The sequence below is a fragment of the Anas acuta genome, chromosome 9, assembly GCF_963932015.1.
Source record: "Anas acuta chromosome 9, bAnaAcu1.1, whole genome shotgun sequence".
Lineage (NCBI taxonomy): Eukaryota > Metazoa > Chordata > Aves > Anseriformes > Anatidae > Anas > Anas acuta.
Window position 1 is genome coordinate 22,014,977 of NC_088987.1, and position 19,903 is coordinate 22,034,879.

The 19,903-nt window shown below is 45.1% G+C and overlaps 1 protein-coding gene across 5 annotated transcripts in view; it reads right to left on the reverse strand.

Moving 5' to 3' along the window:
* Window positions 1-15,976, reverse strand: part of DOCK10 (dedicator of cytokinesis 10) — a 148,026-nt gene extending 132,050 nt beyond the window's left edge. For 2 of the 5 annotated variants that reach the window (XM_068691437.1, XM_068691436.1), the window contains exon 1: window positions 15,720-15,976. In XM_068691437.1, the coding sequence (XP_068547538.1) occupies window positions 15,720-15,830 (111 nt within the window). In that variant the 5' untranslated portion in view covers window positions 15,831-15,976. Of the gene's footprint in view, window positions 1-11,056; window positions 11,472-15,719 lie in introns of those variants that run through there. The other 3 variants (XM_068691441.1, XM_068691440.1, XM_068691444.1) reach the window with 2 other exon arrangements.
* Between the last annotated feature and the right edge of the window lie 3,927 nt (window positions 15,977-19,903).

The window sequence follows — 19,903 nt, forward strand, 5'->3', positions numbered from 1 at the left end:
AAAAAAAACAACCAACATATATTAAGAGAAACTCTGGAAAGAATTTTCACCAGAAGTAACAACTAAGGCTGGGCTAATCCTTTAGGAAGCAAATATTGTACAAATAAGCCATAGCAGAAAAACAGTCAGGAGGAGATGCACCGGACAGAAGTTGTGATGAGGGAAATTGCAGTTAAATACAATAAAGTCACTTCCCCATGAGGGCGGTCAAGCACTGGAACAGGGCACTGCAGTGCCTGTGAGCTCTCCATCCTCGCAGTCTCAACATTTGACTTGCCAAGGGCCTCAGCAACCTGGTTTAGTTGGACTTGCTGTGAGTGCAGAGCTGGCCTGGACAACCTCCAGAAGCTCCTTCCAAGCTACATTATTCCGTGACTGTGTCAGAGCATGGCTTATTCAGCCCAGCAAAACAGAGCCCAGATTTGTGCCCTGTGAGGGCAAGCACTGAACACAACCAAAGCGGAAGAGCTGCTCAAGCCAAAGCCTAAACACAAAGGCAGGAACAAGTGGCTATAAACTGACCATTTAGGCCATACAATTTCACTTTGCAGAAGGCTCTGTTTCCAGCTAACGTAGGAAGGAGCAGAAGAGGCTTCCAATCAGGCTTCTTTCAACTCAAAGTCCTTGCTTATTATTTCAAGACAATTTCACTTTGAGACAGTCTCCCATATGCAAAGAGTTCAGCCAGGAGCAAGGAAACAAAATGGATAATCTCATTCAATTTTCAAACATAAACTTCCACAGCTGGAAAATGAGGCACAAAATATGGATGTAGGAAATGCAAAGCAAAATTTGTACATACAGGGGCTAGCAAAACCTGCATTGTCTCAGGTGCTGATGTCTCATCACCCCACTCACCCCAATGGAGTGGCTGCAGATGTATCCTTTTATCTGATAGGAAAGATCCCACAGGAAGAATACATATTATTTCCATAATAACGTGGCTTTGGATCTTTTTTTTCCCTTATCAGTGCCAAAAATCCAATGGCAGTTTTTTCCAAAAGGAAGAAATTGAGAATCAGGAATCTGGAATTTTTACAGAATGTAAACATTAAGGTCTTTTTTTTTTTCTTTTTTTTTCTTTTTTTTTTCTTAAATGCTGCTCAAAAAGCCACAAACTTGATGGGTCCAGGCAGAGCAATCCAAGCAGCCTGCCCCCTTTTCTTTATGCCATGCATGTTCCAGCCCTGCTACTTGCAGGAGTAAAGCACATGGAAAAAATCATGAGTTTCTACACAGAAAAACATGTACATAGGTTCCTCTTTGCATAAAGCATTGGCCTCCCCTAGACTAATCATTTTACAGAAGTAGGAGCTGCCTGTATGTTTGTAAACAAACCAACAAAAATGCACCCTGCACTTTTCCAAGTGATCTTACAGAATCCTAGAACGGTTTGGGTGTGAAGGGACATTAAAGGCCACCGAGCTGCAGCCTCCCTGCTGTGGGCAGGGGCACCTGCCCCCATCCCAAGCTGCCCAAATTCCATCCAGCCTGGTCTTTGGCACCTCCAGGGATGGGGCATCCACAGCTGCTCTGGGCAGCCTGGGCCAGGGCCTCACCGCTTTCATGGTGAGGACTCTTGCTTTACTTTTTCACGACACAAGAATGTGCTCACAATATCAAACTGACAACAGCTATTTTAGCATCTAATGAGCTACGTTGTGGTGTTCTGTACCCTGGACAGCTTTTCTGTGCAACATGTGTTTTTCATTTCACGTCTCCTGTCAGGCTTTCACTCCCTTTTACTTGAACTCCAGAAGAGAATAAAATCATAGAAAAACCAAAACTAATGAACCTGTGTTGCTGGTACCAATTAACATTCACGTCCACAAGGCTCTTTATTCAACTAAACACAAAATTAGCAAAACCAACCCAACTGTAAGTTGTTTGGTCTATATTTGTTAAGCTGTAACACAGTCTCTACAAACATATGTCTTCTGGTTGGTATTTCAGGGGAAAAAAAGTCTTTAGAAGAATAATATTTTGATTAGTAACATGTGTGTTTTGAAAGATTAATACTGAACTCCAAAGGAGATTAAAATATGAGCAGAAACTACAAGCTAAATACACATATGTGCAAAGAGCTTTCATTCTCACCGAATGAAATGTCTGGTCGCAAGCCATTTGTTTTTATTATTCATCGTACCTGCCATTAGTACTTTTTATTAACCGATATTCACAAAAATTCCTGTCCTTGTAGAAACATTTCAGAGCATTACTAAAGAAAGAAAAAAGATTTAGCATATAACAGGAGCGATGTCACTCTGTATTTTGTTTTGACACATCTCGAAAGAACTTCCAAGGCATCCTAATAATTTTAGGTAGTGCCCAAATGTTGACCTCTTCTCTATTTAGTCTTCCAGGCCCTCTCCACCCAAGTAGAAAATAAAAAACAAAACAGACAGACAGTGCTTTTCAAGAAGTCTTAATTATTTATGCTTGCAAATGCATTGATTTATTTTAGGGAAGCAATCAGTTCTCTAATTGCGCTGAACATGCAATTACATTTTAAAATAGATGACCAGCTTCCTGGACCACCCTCTCATTCTGCTGGCAGCTGGGCAATCTTAAGGGCCTTCAGTTGAGAAAGCACAACTGCATAAGTAAATAATTTAAATGTTACAGGCTACGTGCTGGAACTTTAACCCTATTTTTTTTTCCCTCGTTCTTTTTTAAGGAAGTAAAACGCTCTTGTTGGCTATGTTGCCAAAGCTTTCACTAGAACCTCTGACATCCAAGTGAATAAATGAAAATACCAGATTTCCTTCAAATATCTTTTTTTTAGACTCTGGAAATTTCAGACCCCACTTCCTCTTAAAACTGCGGCAGAAATTAAGATGCAGAGATAGCATTCAGCATTCATTTCTGCCAAAATTTACTCTGACATATAATTAGTGCTCCAATTGGATTCCAGTCAGACGTTAATGATCATTTATTGCTTTATATGTAACATGACAACGATTTTGTGGTAACAGACTTGCAGCCAACACAACAGCTCTCACCTTGCTGTCATTCATGCTTTCATCAAGCAGTTCACTAAGGTGGGAACAGTTACATCTAAATAAGGGGATGTACACGCAGCTAAACACACTCTGCCAAGCATAAGGTCAGGCCTGGCTACAACCACTCAGTCCTTCTCTTGGCGTGGTGACACTGAATTCAACCAGATTACTCTTCACAAAGATCAGCTGGCAGCAGACTGAGGGCAGGCACTGGGTGGAGGTGGAAGCCGCAGCACATAGAGCGATGTGCTGGGGCAAAGCATCTGCACGGGCTTATCGGCAGATCTCGCCCTCCAAGGCAGCACCTCCTGGCTTTTAAAGCTCACCAATCAGCCCCTGATCTGAGGGAATAACAACACAGAAGCTCAAGTACCATCCATGAAGGACTGCTAGGCCCTGAGGGAAGGCAGTGCCCTAATCAAATGAAGGCATCCTGCCTATGAGACACAAGAATCAGGCGTGGTGAGAGGACAAGGCTTACGATAAAGAGATTCGCCTCTGTCTTGTTTCTTCTACTACCCCTGGGTTGGGGATAGCGCTTGCTTGGCATTTCAAGAGACCAAAATACCAGTCACCTTACGAAAGTGATGGAGAAGGGGGGCCTGTCACCTTATTCCACATGTAGATGTATGTATCTCTTCTGTGGGACGCACGTCCTCCAGGCACACTACAACTACAGAAACCCAGCATCTACCTATGAGAAACAAGTGCTGGAAGCTCTAACCCGATCCAGAAGAGCACCAGTGTGAGCCCATACTTCACATGTAAACTGATCCCCATTTCCCAGCTCAACTATGCAGAGACAAGTCTATGTATTTGCATTGGAAAGATGCTCCAGTGGCACCAAAAAAACAATGGAAAATTCTGTATTTAAGAAAAAAACAAGTCCATACAATCTCTTTAAAGCAACAGAAGATATTTAAATCTGGCTGTTTTTGGCATTGTCTTTTATTCTTTTCATTGTCATAGCCATACCACTGTAGCAGCAAACACCGATGCCCCAGCAGGGTTAGTATTTATGAGAAAGTAACAGAACATCAAACAGAAGAGGAAATAGTGAGTGTTTCCTGCCAAGCTGTCTAAAAACAGTCATACTGTCAGCACTTACACTTCACTAGTTTTCATTTCTGTTATCTTACAGACAAAAAAAGTCTGCTAAGCAGAGCCCGTGATAGTACCAACTAGAAAGTATTATTCCTCTCCAGTCACAGTTCACTTTGTTATTTTTGCACCCTCAAGACTGAAAATATTTCAAAAAAATTCTTGGTTAGTAAATGACAGCAGGACTTGTTTGGCATATTGGCTACAGGGAAAACAACCTGGAGCTCTGATACAAACAAAAAGAACCTGCCCATCACCATTTTGCCACCTTCTTTGTGCCCTATAAATGCTAGCTGCAGATAATTAAATGAAACAGTAAGCTGCCTATTGCTTCCGTGTAGTTTTCTTCAAGAACAGAAAATGTCTTCATAAACAAGAACGAGAGGAGAACGGTATGACAATGTGTTAGGCTTTCAGTAGTATAGGCACCAATCTCAGTGTGGTTCCCCACAAAGCCCATTATTGAAAAAAAAAAATGTTTGGTGACAATTCTTTGGTTATTTTCCTCTTTTAGGAAGCGGCACACACTCCAAACCATACCAAATATACCCTCACCCCCTCCAAAGAGCAGCAAAGAACCGCAGGCAAACACTCAGATGCCCAGGCAGCTCCGGATACTGGTGAGCAGAGGACTCACCCTCAATAGCCACAACTAAAAGGTGAGGAAAAAACAATGATCTTCTCATCCCTAAATATTCCCAGTTAGTACCATCTACCTACGTTCAGCAGCATTATATGAAAACGCTTCTAGCTTCACTGTTTTAAGCCTCAAAGCAAATAAAAGTAAGGGAAGTGGTGAAAAGAAAAAGAAAAAAAAAGAAAAAGAGGGTGCATGGGGGAGGAAACACGTGAGGGGGAAGATCTGGATTTCTTTTAACTTCTTTAGTTTTAATTCCTGTAACTCTCGTAGTTTAATCTATTAATAACCACATATACAAGGACTTCTTGTTTTTAAAGGTCTCATCCTTTTAACTGTCAGCAGCCAGTTGATACACAGGCTTTTGTGCAACCACAGCTGTTTTACCAGGGTGAAACGGCAAGCCCAAAGTTAGTGCTTTTCCTTGGAAATGACCCTCCTCTCCCTGCCAGCCCCAGCATGCCTGCCTTCCCCTCTGCACAGGTGACGCTCATCAGAAGTGATGCAAACCACACCAGATGGATTCGAGAGGGGCTGAGTGTCACTGCGTGCTCCTCTGCAGTGGCTGTGCCATCAGGGACTTTGGGGAATCCCCTCCACCCCCCTAAACCTGTGCATGCCGCATTACTCCAAGGAAACAGATGGTAGCCCTGGCAGCCACCTATTTGCTTAATTGGTTTAAATATTTTTAAAATAGACTTGATACAGATGCATTAAGACATTCCACCGTATACACAATCATCTGTAAATACTGCGTAAGCACTGAACGGGGATCCACTGGTACAGAAATGCTTTAAGGGAACAAACACCTGACAGATTCCTCTTTGAAAGAGGAGTCACTACCTTTTATTTAAGTGATCTTTTATCTAGCAAACAGTTGTTCCAATAGCAATCATGTCTATAAGCCCATTTGTGTGATGTAAAATTTTATACAAAAGCTAAGAGGGAGACTTGCTACAGAACCCAAAGGCTCCATGTGGACCATATGGGGGTGAGAGAGGCACGGCTACAGCAGCATGGCACTGGAGAGCTTCTCAGTGAAGAGAAGAGAAATTATTGGTTTGAGCAACTGGGACAGAGAGTTCCTGGAAGAAGTGGGTTTTAAGATGGCATGGATGGCAATAGGGTGCCCAACACACAACCAACATACTGTTCCCTGCACACAGAGAGGCATTAGTGGGGGCTTGGAGACGAGTGGGAGAGACACAGCAACAAGGACCGAGGATTGGAAGGAGCAAGGGCAGCAAAGCAGGGAGTGGGAAGATACAAGAATAAAGAATTGAGGGCAAGACAATGATTAAGTGCAGCATAAAGGCCATGTCTAGTAAGCTTGTAGGGTTCGCACTGCAGGAACATGAAGAAAAAGGCAGATAAACTTCATGCCAATGTATGGCAATTAATGTCCTCCTGTCCTGCCACTCAGTGCTCCCTGCCACGTAAGTTACATGTAACTTCCACCCCAAACTGCCCTGCAAACAGTTACCCTTGCTAGTAGAAGGATACAAAGAATCCAAAAAGGATTTTTGTACCACCTTGGCTACATGGTTGAAGTAAATAGGTATCAGGAAGCTTCTGAGATATGCACCCATGGTAAATCTACCTAGATTGAAACTTCTTTTTTAGTATAAATTACAGACTTCTAATGCTGCTGCTGTACCACAAGTTATTATTCAACTAGGAAAGAGGGTAAGCTAAATTTCTGCTCATGTATTTCCTTCATCTCAGTTTGATAAGTTCCCCTAACCAGCCTCAGAAACAGCTCTTGTTAATTCTGGTGGGGCTATGAGGATAAATTCATGCAGCAATTCTACGTAACAGCCTATGACTTAATTTCAACCTGTGCTAGCCATGAAGCCAGCTAACGAAATGGTGTCAGCAGAACAGAAGCACCACGCAGTGACACAGCTTAATGAGACAAACAGCTGTTACTGATGTAAAAGGTGACCACGTAAAAGGGAGGTGTGAGCTCTGAAACAGGCAGATGCATTTTAGTAACTAATTTTCAAACAAGGACTACACACGACACTTCACTTCTGTTTTGTTACTGCAACTGCTCTTTGTTTGCTTGTGGAAATCCACCTGCTACACACGAATGGAAGGAAAAAAGCGTTCCTATACAGTGGCAGTGGGGACACGATAGCTCAGCACGTTTTATTATGCACTGCAAGTGTGTGAACACAAAAGACACGGACCACATGGTATTCTGGAATAAATACCAAAGTCTGCTCAACACTGCTTTTAACACTTACTCATCACTCCCTTTCTCCCTGCAGGGGGAATCACCAAGCCAGAGGTGGGGCCCAGGACTTGCTTGCCCAAGGACCCTGTCTGTCCACGTGCCGTTGCTCTGTACCATGCTCTTCCCTGTTTTGCTCAGCCCAGTTGAAGTCTGAAGGCATGAACCAGCTCCTCTGGCCCCTGAACCGCTTTGGAGACTTGAGACCACTCTGAGGCTGTTCTAAGAGAAGAGCTGCAGGTGTTTGCCAGCAGTATTCCTGTAACACGTTCACCAATTTCTTTGGTAGAAAGAAAAAAATATATATTTTTTAAGAAGGCCAGGAGAAAGTCTGCACATTTCTACGTTCAGAAGAGACTGATATTGCTACAAACACCTCACATTAATACACGTCCTGCCAAATGCAATGGAGGCATTCCTAACAACAGGCATCAAGCCCAGCACGTGCCTTGGTACTTTCACAGCAATGTGAAGAGCTCCTTCACGGGACAGCCTCCAGAGATGACGTTATTTAAATCAGCATGGTCCAACCAACAGCCCCCAGCCTGATTTCAGCCCAATGCTTTCACTCTAAAAGACTCAACATGCTCCAAATACTTTCTCCTGTCCTGCTCATAGCCTGGGAAGGAGCGCTGTGTTTGCTTCCAAAGGGCAGAGAAGGGAGCCTTGGAGACCTGTCCTCCTCCCCTTCCACCACATGCTGTCTCAGGCACAAGCAGCCTTTCCTTTCCCTGTTCTGCTGCCTTTTGGGCTTGGCCTCTCCCCTGGGGCCGCCAGAGGGCCAAGAGGGCAGGAAGGCAGAGGCTGGGGAGAGGAAGAGGAGGCAGCACAACAAGCATCTCACAGCAGAAGGGGATGGAAGAAATCGTTTCAGGGTTAGAAACCACTGGGGCCAGGAGATACCCCGGTGGTTCTCCCCCACCTTTGTGCCACTTCTCTTCCCCACAGCGGAGACAATCTGCTGAAAAATCCAATGTAAACTTGAGACAACAAGAAGCGAGAGGACCTGGGGCAGCCCATAGGCAGAGATAATGGCTGACAGGCAGGAGCAGGGGATTGCAAGAAATGGAGAGGTGCAGGGGCAGTGGGTTGGTACCAAGCACAGCTGGGACTGCAGCCCCAGGAAGGCTGCGCTGCGCTGCAGGGCTTGGTGACACCAACCCTGGTGCCTGCCCTGCACTGCGGTAACCCTCGGTACAGAGCGAGTGTAGGAAACAGAGCAGGGGAGAGGAAGGTAAGAGCAATTAATCCTAATGTTGAGAAGAAATGCAAAAACAGTGGTAGAGGTGTTACAGGAAGACTTGTGGTAAACACCTGCAGCTGTAAAGGATTCCTCTCTAACTCCCATAAAAGACAAAAGCCTGGGTTGAACTCCAGGTGAAATGTTCTTTGGAAGTCAGAGGAATCCCTGGGGCATTGGTAGGAGCTGAAATCCTACAAGGGTTGCAGACCTCCTCAAATTCTCCCAGAGCCTGGCCAAACCTCAGATCAGAGAAGGGTCTCACACTTGAGAAGTCTGTTTTCTTCAAACTGTGCCAAGCTCTCCCCCCCGCCCCGAAAAAAAAAAAAAAAAAAAAAAACAAACAAAAAGAAAAACACAGAAGACCTAGAATAAAGACCACTGAGGAACTTGCATTGAGACACAGACACATTAAAAAAGTAAATGGCATTGTCTGTACAGAGCCATTGTGCTCACCACATGGCAAGCCTCTAGCTCAGTGTGAGGAGAGGCGCAGGCACAGGCTTTATGAAACACCTGAGCAGCCAGAACTTCATTCTTGCCGGTAAATCAGAAGCACTCATTAAAAGCAGCTGACATACATCAGCTTACTCAAAGAAGCAAAAGCTAGCAGAAAACATACATGGATAAACAATGTAATTAAATGTCAGCTTAAAAGAAAATAAATGAAAATAATAATCAAATTATATTAACAGAATCCACAGATTAAGTTTCCTTTTTTTCTATGCTAACCATGCTTAGCCATTGCAGTTTCAGAGAGATGTCTCTGTACTACTCTCGTTCATAAATAATGACACTCAAAGAAAGTATTTTTTTCCCCTTTATTGTATCCAGCTCGGGTGCATTCATTACATTACATTATATCTACATCATTTAATTTAGGTCAACATGTCAAAGTAACCTAGAATCATGTTTGCCTCAAGTCAGCCGAAGTTACTCTCAAAGACGAAAAGCAAACAAGCCAATTTCAGACTCAACAACACAATTGCCTTGTACTTCCCCCACACAACATGAATCCAGACGTGGAGAACCACGCTCAGCATTAAGACAATCACTACGAAGCTGACAGCTTGCTAAATAAACACAATACCAACCGCACAACAGCCAGAGTGTGAAGGAAATCTTGTAAAAAGCTAAGTGCTAATTAAAATTGAATCAATCGGTAACTTAAAATGTAATAGGGTGTAATGTTTTCTTCAATTCTTTGGGAATTTTGATTTGAGGCTGCAGAGATAAGACATGGTTCCACAGAGGCAGCGCAGACCCCTGTTGTGCTGAGGCATCCAGCCCCATTTCCCTGTAATTACGTGAGATCCTGATGGTGGTAGCTACGGTCCCCACTGCTGAGCTGGCCACACAGGACAAACCCCCACATCCCAGAAACATCTCCAGGTTTCCTCATGTGTCGTGTTTTCCTACAAGCCCAAAGCCCATCTACATTCTGTCACCTGACGTTCCAAACCACCCAGCATTCGGGTTCCAGCTGCTAGCAGCCTTACAGTACCCAAGCCAGGGGCTTTTTGTGGATACTAACCCCTGAGAGCAAGCTGGGGAGGTGAGGCTGGGCAGCCCCATCCCCAGCTCTCTGTGGGAACTCCCTCCTGTGTTTGTAAGGCACCTTGCAAGACATAAAAACAAAGAACCAGCGTGTATGTATCATCAGAAAAAAAAATGGTACCAGAGATAAGAAGCAGCCTACTAAAAAAATCTATGTAACCTACGTGTTTAGGTTTTAATTACATACCAATGACAGAGGGGGAACAAAATACACTACTGCACTGTGAGACCAATCTAAAAAACAAGGAAGTGGAGAAAGGTAAAAACAAACAAGCCTCCTGAGTTTCTCCTGTAAGAGAAAGGCTCTGGGAGGCTTCACTGACACACCTGAGCAGCTCGCACTAGCACAGCTTGCTGCCCTCATTACAGTGCAACTCAAAGCCTGGTGGTGTTCTGCTCTGAAAGGGACAAACCGAGGAGAAGCACACAGAGAGCAAGCAGCTCTTGGTTCTCTTACATTTTAGAGGAGAGAGGAAAATTGCGGGGGTCAGCAATGAGAGCGGGGGCAGACTGCAGAGCAGCTCTAAGTCAGGCAAGCGATTTGGCTGAGCGTGGCAGGGCAGCCCATGGCAGCAACGAACTTGGAGACCGTTGTTCTGAGGCTCACTGAATGCTCACTGCGAGGTCTTGGGCAGTTATCTTTTTGTTTTGTTCTTCTTATCAGCAAAACCAGAATAAAGTCAGCATAACATAAGAAAATGCAGGCGGTATAAAGCAGACAAAAAAAATAATATCATCCAGCTTCAGAGAAATACTGTTGATTTTTGCAAAATGTAGGCAATCCTGAACTGGCAAGTGTTACACATACTGCTGTAAGACTTTGTTATTTGTGTAATAATCACACCCATGTCACTGCTGCACAGCCTTTTGACCTTGTGCTAGCAAAGTTACAAACATGTTTTGACTTCTGGAAGTGACATATGCACCGCAGAACTGCCTGCTAAAAGCCACAACGCTAAACCTCCTCTCTGCCCAGCCATTCTCCAAACCCAATACAAGGCTCAATTTTCCAGATTCTCCCTCTCTGGAAACTGCTGTTCCTCTTCCCTTCTCCAGACCCCTTATTTAACCTTGTAAGCAGGGGGAAAAAGTTAATGCGGCTTCTATAAACTGAGATCATGTTGAGTTACTCAAGCTGACTCACTTCCCATCAATTCAAAACAAAGCATTATTCAAGTGACAGATTCAAGACAACAGCAAAAACTACATTTAAACCAAAGTGTTTAAATACACTCCCTGTGTATTTCATATTAAGGGTTCATTTGCACGAGTTATTCACCAACCTGACGAATCTTTCTTGCAGATCTCTTCATTTCTTTCCTCCGTTTCATCGTCTTCTTCAGCCTCTCTTTCCCCACAAAGTCTTTCCTCTTTTCCCCCATTTTCTCCAGTGCTTGTGAACTCTTTCTAGACCATTTTCTTCCTTTTTCTCCTCCACCCTCTCTGTGGCTTTCTTCCCTTATCTCTCTTTCTTCATCTGCGCGTCAGTTTGATCCCCAGTACAAGCCTCAAATGAAGTTCCTAGAATTACTCAGGAGAAGAAATTGGCCCCTTTGTCTGCCTGCAGAGGAGGGAGCCTAGCAGCTGGAGAATGTGCAAACAGTACATTCTTGTCTGTGCCCTTTTGCTTGCTTTGCTCTTACATCTGGGCTCCAGCAGCCAGCTGAAAATGATCAGATCCTCGTCAGGTCCACACCACTGCAGGTGTCCTTGGGATACCCCAGCTGAAGAACAGCTATGAAATCACTCATCGGACACAAAGACTTTAAAAAAAAATTGCTGATTAAGGAAATTACTTATAATGTTGGGTTTTGTCTTTGAAGATGTAGGGGATATTAAAGATAAGTTTTGGAATGCATACTCATGAGCAAGTTTCACAGGTAAAATACAAATATAAAAAAAGTTTTTTAAAACTTCATTATAGTTGCTAACATCCTAAACATACCTGACAAGTTGTCTGTCCTGAAGAGACGACAACAACTCAAACACAGAGACTTCAACAGCAGAATCTTCACAGGCCTAGACTGCAGATAACATTCCCTTCTGCCTGTGCAATGAATAAGCTCTTTCCTCAACCACAAAAATGGGGATGAGGCTTTCACTCTGTGCATGTTTTTAGGATTATTTCACCAGGCTGTCACCTCAGCTTTAACCAAAGAGAAAAAGGAAAAAAAAGAACAAGCTAATACATTAAGAAGCCTACAGAGGAATTGACAACCATCTAGTAGATGGTGTGTGAAGCCCAGGCATGGACACGTATGTAGAAACACATACAGCCTATTTATCTGTAACAGCATGGTACATTCACTGTCCGTATAAATGCCTTACTTCAGTTCACACTGGACAAACAGTAGACATCAGAATATCCTCAGAAGAAAGGAGCCTTTCACAGCCCGGTTTTCAAAGTACTTCTGTCCTTGGAATAGCTCAGCTAACACTGTACCTTCTAAACAAACGAAGTTTTCACTGGGGAGGCAATTTCATTCATTGGCCTGATTTTGAACGTGGAAGTCTAACCCAAGCACGGCTGCGTGATGAGAAAAGGCCACGCAGCCGGGCCCAGGGGGGTAAGGATGGTCAAAGCTCCGTTGTTGTTATCACCCTGGGTACCAAAGCAATGGGTGTTCTCTGTGAGCCTGCAAGCAATGCAGATTACTCTTCCTTGGAGACTGCCATGCTGCTGAAATCACCATAAAACAAAACAGATAAAGTCACAAACACTTTGTTACCTACCTTCAGAATTAAAAATCAGCTCTAAAACTAAAAATACAGAGCTACAATGCAAAGGGAGCCTTTATTACTTGTGAAGAACACACAACATGAAACACACATTGGAAATAATTGGAACCTGCTCTTTCAAGAAGGAATCGCACCGCCCTCAGGTAAGATAAAGACCCTTCCCCCCTTAAACAAATAAATAAATAAAAAGGGAAGCCTGTGTAATCCAGATTCCAGTCAAGAAAGACAGCCAGTGTAGGGTCATTGGACACCACAACTTTCTCCACTTGGCTGCAGCATGACGGAAAGAAACCTCTGCCAAAAAAAAGGCACGTGGAGCAGCAGCCCAATTCCAGCCTGCTATTAACTTGGTAAACTGCAGAAGAGAGACGAGGAGCAAGACCCCCCACAGGCCTTTTATGAAAGCAGTGTCACAATACTTTATGTAAAGGATGAGTGCTGCAGCCAGCAGTACTTAGCCAAATTAATTGTGACCTGGAAATATTGATATAATGCAAAGTTTCGTAATAACTAAGTGGCTAGCAATGGGATTTCAAGAAGCAGAGTGGCCCACCCGTGTTCTGAAAACTTGCAGAGAAACCTTGCTGCAGTTGCAGGCAAACGAAACAGACACAGCTTGCGCACAGCTAGTCAGCTTCCTAGGAACTGAGCGTTCACACTGCAGATTTCTAACAAACCTTTTTTGTTAGGACATAGACAGAATTTTGTGACAAAGCTTCAAAACACACTAAATTATTTACCTTCTTTTAGATGATGCTGATCAATTTCACTGACTAGTTTTTGTAAATTGCCCTCTCCAAAAGAACAAATTAGTTAACAGGAAATAACTGGGCAATTTTTGAAGCCACCTGAAGTGCTGCCACACACCACTAACACCTGACAGCAGCACCCCCTTGCATTTGCTGAAGACTCCGTAATTAACGTAGGATGTCTTACCTGTGTTGAAATGCTGCAGCTACTGCACTGCCAATAAGATATATAACTATATACATATAATATACATAAAGTATAAAAATATATATATTTCCCACTCAACCTCTGTTTCCACTTTATATCTTTCATAGCGTTAAAAAGTTACTTACCCCATCCCCTTGATTACTCTGACGCTTTTTTTTTTTAATCTACAAACAGAATTTTGAGCTGAATACTTGCAACATCTTGCAACATTTTTTCTACGTTAAGCAAATAAATATGAACAAAATGAAGGGAAAGCACACAGCAGCAGAAGTGATGTATTTGAGGGCAGCAAGGAACTGACAGACAAAACTCACTATTCCACTGTTCCCTGGGAGTTAACACCAACAGGCATTTGCTCCCTGGGCTCCCACCAAATTGCTAAGACATGAGGGACCCCTGCTGCAGGGGCTGTTACAAATTGGGCTGACAGAGGCCCAGCTGGAACTTCGTACAGGACAGACACAAAAGCAGTACCAGAAAGCTCAGTTCGTCCACCTTTCCACTTTCCCTCCTTTGTAGCAGCCGGTTATTTACAGGCCCTTGAGTGCTGCAGCAGCGACCTGCAGGATGCTCCACCACAAGATTTACAATGCCAGGTTTGGCATGACTGGAGCATGAGGTGCTGAAACACACAGAACAAGACGCAAGGGGTGCCAACACACCCCATGGAACACAGCAGGTTTTTCTCTTCTACAGGAATATTTGCTTCTGGTACAAAAAAACAAAAACAAACAAATGAAAAAAAACACACCACGACCAACAGAAAACCACCAGTGCCAGTCCAGCCAGAGCACTGAGGTCCTGTGGCGCTTTTCTACAAGAGCAACGTGACATCCTTATGCCTGCAGCACCGGCAGGGCACCAGGACAGGGTCATCCCCGCAGGTGATGACCGGAGAGACCCATGGGGACAACAGCACCGCCCAGCTCCGAGCCTCGTAGCTCCGCAGGGCTGGCACAGCAGCAAGGGGCCTTCTGCCCGCTGGCTAAGGCATGACGGCTAATTCATCTTGTTCTGCCTTCGTGTAGCTAGAGGAGCCTTCATCTGGAGGATTGGAGCGTTGTACCCCAGCAGGAGTCCTCAGCATGAGGAACTATACGGAAATTTGGCTTTCACGAGCAACACTACTGGCAATCCCAAAAAGTACAGTAAAAAGATGGTAACTTCATTAAGTTTCTCAGAGACATACGTAGTCAACACAGCAAGCAACCGAGGCTTCAGAACCGCTGTGCCTGCTGGAGGATAAAACATAACATCTGGAAGCCCCTCGGTGCCCCCGCTGAGCGGCATAACTGAAACCAGAGTCTGGCCTGGCGTCTTCCAATCTGAACCTCGGTATCTATAAAGGACCATCCCTGCAGATCTGCCTGCGTTTGCCTTCGAAACCAAACCCAAAGCCCTGATGAAATCCTGCAGCAACACGTTTCGTCACGGGGCAGGAAATCAGACGCGTAGAAGTGACAGATACTGCTCGCTGCCCCGCAACTGAAGGCTGCATGTGCTACAGAGAGGTGGAACAAAACCCAACTCAAGCGCACGAGCAGTAATTAAATGCTATGTTCTTCAGTTATCAGCTTAAGATCTGTTAGCAACAACGGGAAAACAATTAAACAAAACCCCGGTTCCCTCCTCAAGGGATCCAGACCATCAAATTCAGATGTGCTCCATCAATCTCCTTCTCAGTTTTTCTCGTATTCTTGCAGCAGAGACAGAGCAGGGCAAGAAGTTCTCCTGACAGAACTTCTTCTCTAGGGCTTTCAGTTGCCATCAGACGGAGCGGTCGCTCAGCTGCTGTACGGGCTTTAACACACGCCCGTAGGGGAGCAGGACCCAGCACAGAGCCTGGGCAGCGCCCAAACCAGCCGGGACGGTTCGGGGAGCGTTTCCACAGAGCCTTTAGAGACGAGGAAGCCTCCACCGAGCTGCCACGGGTCGGGAGCTCGGGATCACTTCACGGAGACCTCCAGGGCTGGCTGCAAACCCGGCGAGGCACAGAGCGCGGCTCGGCGCTGGGACAGCGGGGACACGGGGAGCAAACCCCTCGCTTCCTCGCCGGGGAAGGAGCCCCTCGGCTCCCCCAGCCCGCAGCTCTCAAAGCCCGCAGGGAGCGCGTTACCAGCCCGCCGCCCGAGCGAGCAGGGGGCAGACGGCGCTCCCCGTGCGCCCAGCCCCGCACCGCCGGTGCCAGGCTCCCCGCTGGGGGCACGGCAGCCGCCCGGGACCCCCTCCCCGACCCCTCTCGCCGCTCACCCGCTGCTGGAGGCGGCCGCTGGCGGCGGTGGCCGCGCTGTGCCGCAGCTCCGCCGCCTGCCCCGGCCGCAGCAGGCTCCGCGTGAAGCGCCTCGTCCTCTCGCCGGCCATGGGCACCGGCAGGCGGGCGGGCGGGCGGGCGCCCCTCGCTCCGGCCGCTCGTCAGGAAGCGGAACTGGGCTCCTTGCCCCCGCCGCCGCCGCCCGAGCCCGAGCCCGCTCCTCCCCGGGCCATGCGCAGCGCGGCGGCCCCGCGCCCGGAGCCCTGAGGGGCGGCCGCGGCTCGTCCCGCCCGCTGAGGCGCTGAGGCGCGGGGCCGCTCCCGCCGCCTCCCTCACGGCGCTGCCCCGCGGCCGCCCCGTGGGCTCTCACCGGGCACCGGGTGCCCGCTCGGCGCTGGGCATCGTCCGGTCCTTCCCCCGGCACTGACACGCTTGCAGGGAGGCATGTTAGCCCACAGATATCACAGCCTGTGTTGGCAGGAATGCTGCCTGGCGCCTGAACGTGCAGCTGTGGTGCGAAGGGCAGGGGGTATTCAGAGTTTCTGTGCCTGAGTTTCCTCACACACGGGCACTGAAACTCCGCTCCTCGTGCAGAACTGCCATCACCTGGTGATCTGCCTGAGACAGAACTGAAGTAAAACCTGGGTGACTTCAGCTGTAAACCCTAAGTGTAAGGGAAATGTGGAGACTGAAAGGCGCTGTGGCACAGAAGGCAGCAGGGCTGGTTAGCAGGGCTGACTGCTGGCCCGGAGCAGGACATGGTCTCTGTTCTGGGCTGGGTGGCTTTAAATCACGGCAGGCACCACGTCTGGCAGAAGCACATACCCATGAGGGATCCAGCCCAATGTCATGGAGCTCCTCCTGGTTTGGCTTTGAGTTAAATTCCACCCCCTGTTGTGACAACAGAGAGTTTTGAAACAGCTCCCACAATTTACTTATCCCCTCCTCAAAAACGTAAACAATAACTGCAGCCGCTTTCTTTACACTCTCCGTACCTGTGGCCAAATCACCGACGGGTGACCAAGAGGAACAGCAAGGACAGCACAGCCAAGAGTTCAGGTATTCCTCTGCCAGGTAAACCTTTCTCAGCCAGGTGAATTATCTGAAGTGTACAGTTCAGTGCCCCAGAAGTGGTCTGTAACCACTAAAGATACTTGTCTAGATATTCCTGCCATTCAGCAGGTGTTACCTTGGCATATGTCGGAGATGATACCTGTTTGAAGCTAAAGCTCAGTAAGAAAGTAGCACTGGACTGGGATTTTTTTTCTTGCTCTGTTGAGAAATATTTCACACACACAGCGACTAAAAGATGGAGACTCCACTCACTTTGCAAGGCATCCAGATAAGCCTCATTCTAGGATACTTGCGAAGAGGAGGAAAAAAAATAACGAGTAGCTTTAATGACTCTAAGGAAGCATTCTGCCTCAATACAAAGATGCAATCTGGGATACATTTGACCGCAACTTGCTGCAGACAGGAAAGCAAATACACATTGCATCTATGAGTGCATTCAAAGTGCATTCATTCAGTAAGCCCATGCAAATTCTGGAAAAATGATTTTAACAAAATAAGAACCACAGTGCAGGTCAGAAACCTGCAGCCATCCTTGGCTTTGGGCAGAGTGCTGTTGTTCCTACACCAATGTGGTCAGCTCTGTGGTCAGGCAATAACAGCCTGTGTTCCACATTGCTTCTCTTCACAACCATACACGGGCAAGCTAGGGGTTGGGTGAATCTGCAGACACTTCTCAGTGAGCATTTAGCTGCTTAAACTTATTAGTAGACTCCAAGGAATAAAAGAGTTGGCTGCTTCTGCACTACAAACATTTTCCAGCCTGTGGGAAAGCAAGAAATATCCACAAATACTGAAATAATGACCAAAAAGGCAGTTGGATTAAACACAATCTATAACTTTAATTATCATCCTCTTAAATAAACATTCTGTAATAGACTGGACAAGTAGCTTTGTCAAAGATGAGCAGAGTCTGCCTGTCAAACTGTCATACACAGCACAAAGACTAGATGCCCAGGATTTTACATGCATTTGATTACTTACCAAATAATTTATTATGCAAAATGAATTACTCTGCTTTGTCTCAGAGTTCCTCTGCAAATCAGAAGTTATTACATTTCTGATTTCAGCTGGTTTTTACATAGGGTCACTGTGCTTTGTAAGAGTTTTTCCGTTTGATTTTGAGCATCCTGTGATGTGGTTCTAGCATGGACATAGAAGACTTAGACCACATGAGCAGAAGAGCAGGCTGTAGTTCTAGTTGCTTAAAAATGAACATGCACAGTGTCATGAAAATGAGGCAGCTACCAAAAACGCATGCACTTTGTCTACTTAAAAAAAACCACAACTGTATATATAGCACATCCTGTTAATTCTCCACCCTCAAAAACCTGTCAGCTCGGTAAGCATGTACTTAGCATTAGTTAAGTAGCAGCAATGGCAGAGTTGTAGCTTTGGATATTCAGCAGGTCTTGTGCTAGAGATGTGGAGTTATAGAAACAAGACATTCTTAAAATATGAGTTTGAAGTCTGTTTCTACAACCACTTACGACTGATCCTAAGAGTTGAATGATCATAATTGTACCATTGATGGAGAACAATTTCAGCATTACACATAATGGCCAGCCATAAGTTTTTGGACTGGGTTACACACTTAAAACCAGCTTTGGATCTTGAACACTTTCTCAAAGATCAGGAACATTTGGAACAATTTTGTTTCAAACCCATTACTAATACCAAACAAAATCTTCAATGAGCTGTTGCATTAAGTATCAAGACTGTGTAAATTTTGTCTCTTTTTAGCAAAACCACAAAAATAGTTTTCATTCACAGCTGTGTGTTAGCTAAGATGGAACAATAGTTTCACCCTCTCACAAATGGAACAAAATCACCTCCCCCAGTATTCATTTCCCACGGGCACATAGCAAAACAAAATACAAAACTAAAACTTACTGTAAAACTTACGGCAAGTAAAACTTACTGTAGGACTGCATCTTTCTCAGGTTTGGTAATCTAACAATTCCAGTACTGTTTTTTGAAGCACATTACAGAAATTTGCCCTTTTGTATGTCTGTACTTGCAAGTTTCCCCAATATATTGTAGTTTTCTAATGCAGAGATCTAGCTTCATTATCTGGGGATTTCAGATCATGCCAAAAGGTTACATGGGAGTGTCCATGTTAAAACATTTTCAACTAAGTTTCCTTTGTCCCTGAAATAGCCAATAATTGGATGAGCCAAAAAGATGTTAGCTGTCTTGTATTTCACAGATGCCAATGCATCATCTGGAGGCCTATATTCATCTATTTCACAGATGCCAATGCAAATTTTTGTTGTTGTTTTTGCTGACACAACACCTTCCTTCAGCCCCTGCCTCTTCTGTCACTGTTTACAACCTTACTTCTGCACCATTATCAGCACACACTAACTGCAAAGTGAAACTGACTGCTGTGGTTTTTTATTATCTGAGCTGCAAAAAAGTAATCATACCGTATAATCCGCTTTGAATTTCTTCTGGGCTTACAATATCTTCCTGTGTGCAATGAAGTAAATTCTCCTGCTCAGGTGGCATCCTGTAGCCATTAATACATTAATTCTAAGAAGTCCCTAACTGCTGATGCAGCTGTTTGCAAGACATGGAAGTTAGCAATCTCCATCACTGCTGATAGTACAAGGAAGTTAATACATTTAATGCAATTTTCAACTCAAGTGCCTTTTAAATTGGTCCAGCAATTCAGAAACTTTTAAGACCTCACTGTTCACTTCCCCCCCCAGTTATAAACACGCCATCTAACTTCTTACAAATGAGAGCACTGCAGCAAAACCCAAACACCAGGCAAGCACACATCCTTTTTGTAAAGACTTATTACTAGAAATAACACTGCCTGCAGAATACACGTTGTGCACTGGTTTTAGAGGCTCACAAAGGTCAGAACATTTTCCTTTGATTATGGAGTACTAGATCTGTCCTAATATTTAGTTACTGCTGTGTCAAAACTACTGTACCTTTGGAGCGTTAAATATAAGAGGTTGAGGAGAAAAAAATATTGCAGGAAAAAAAAAATCTGCTACATCAAAAGGACACCACAGTAGTTAAGTACACAATTTCGATGAGAACAAAGATGTTTACGTGTTTAATGATGTCTCTGATAAGTACATGCAATCAGATCGGT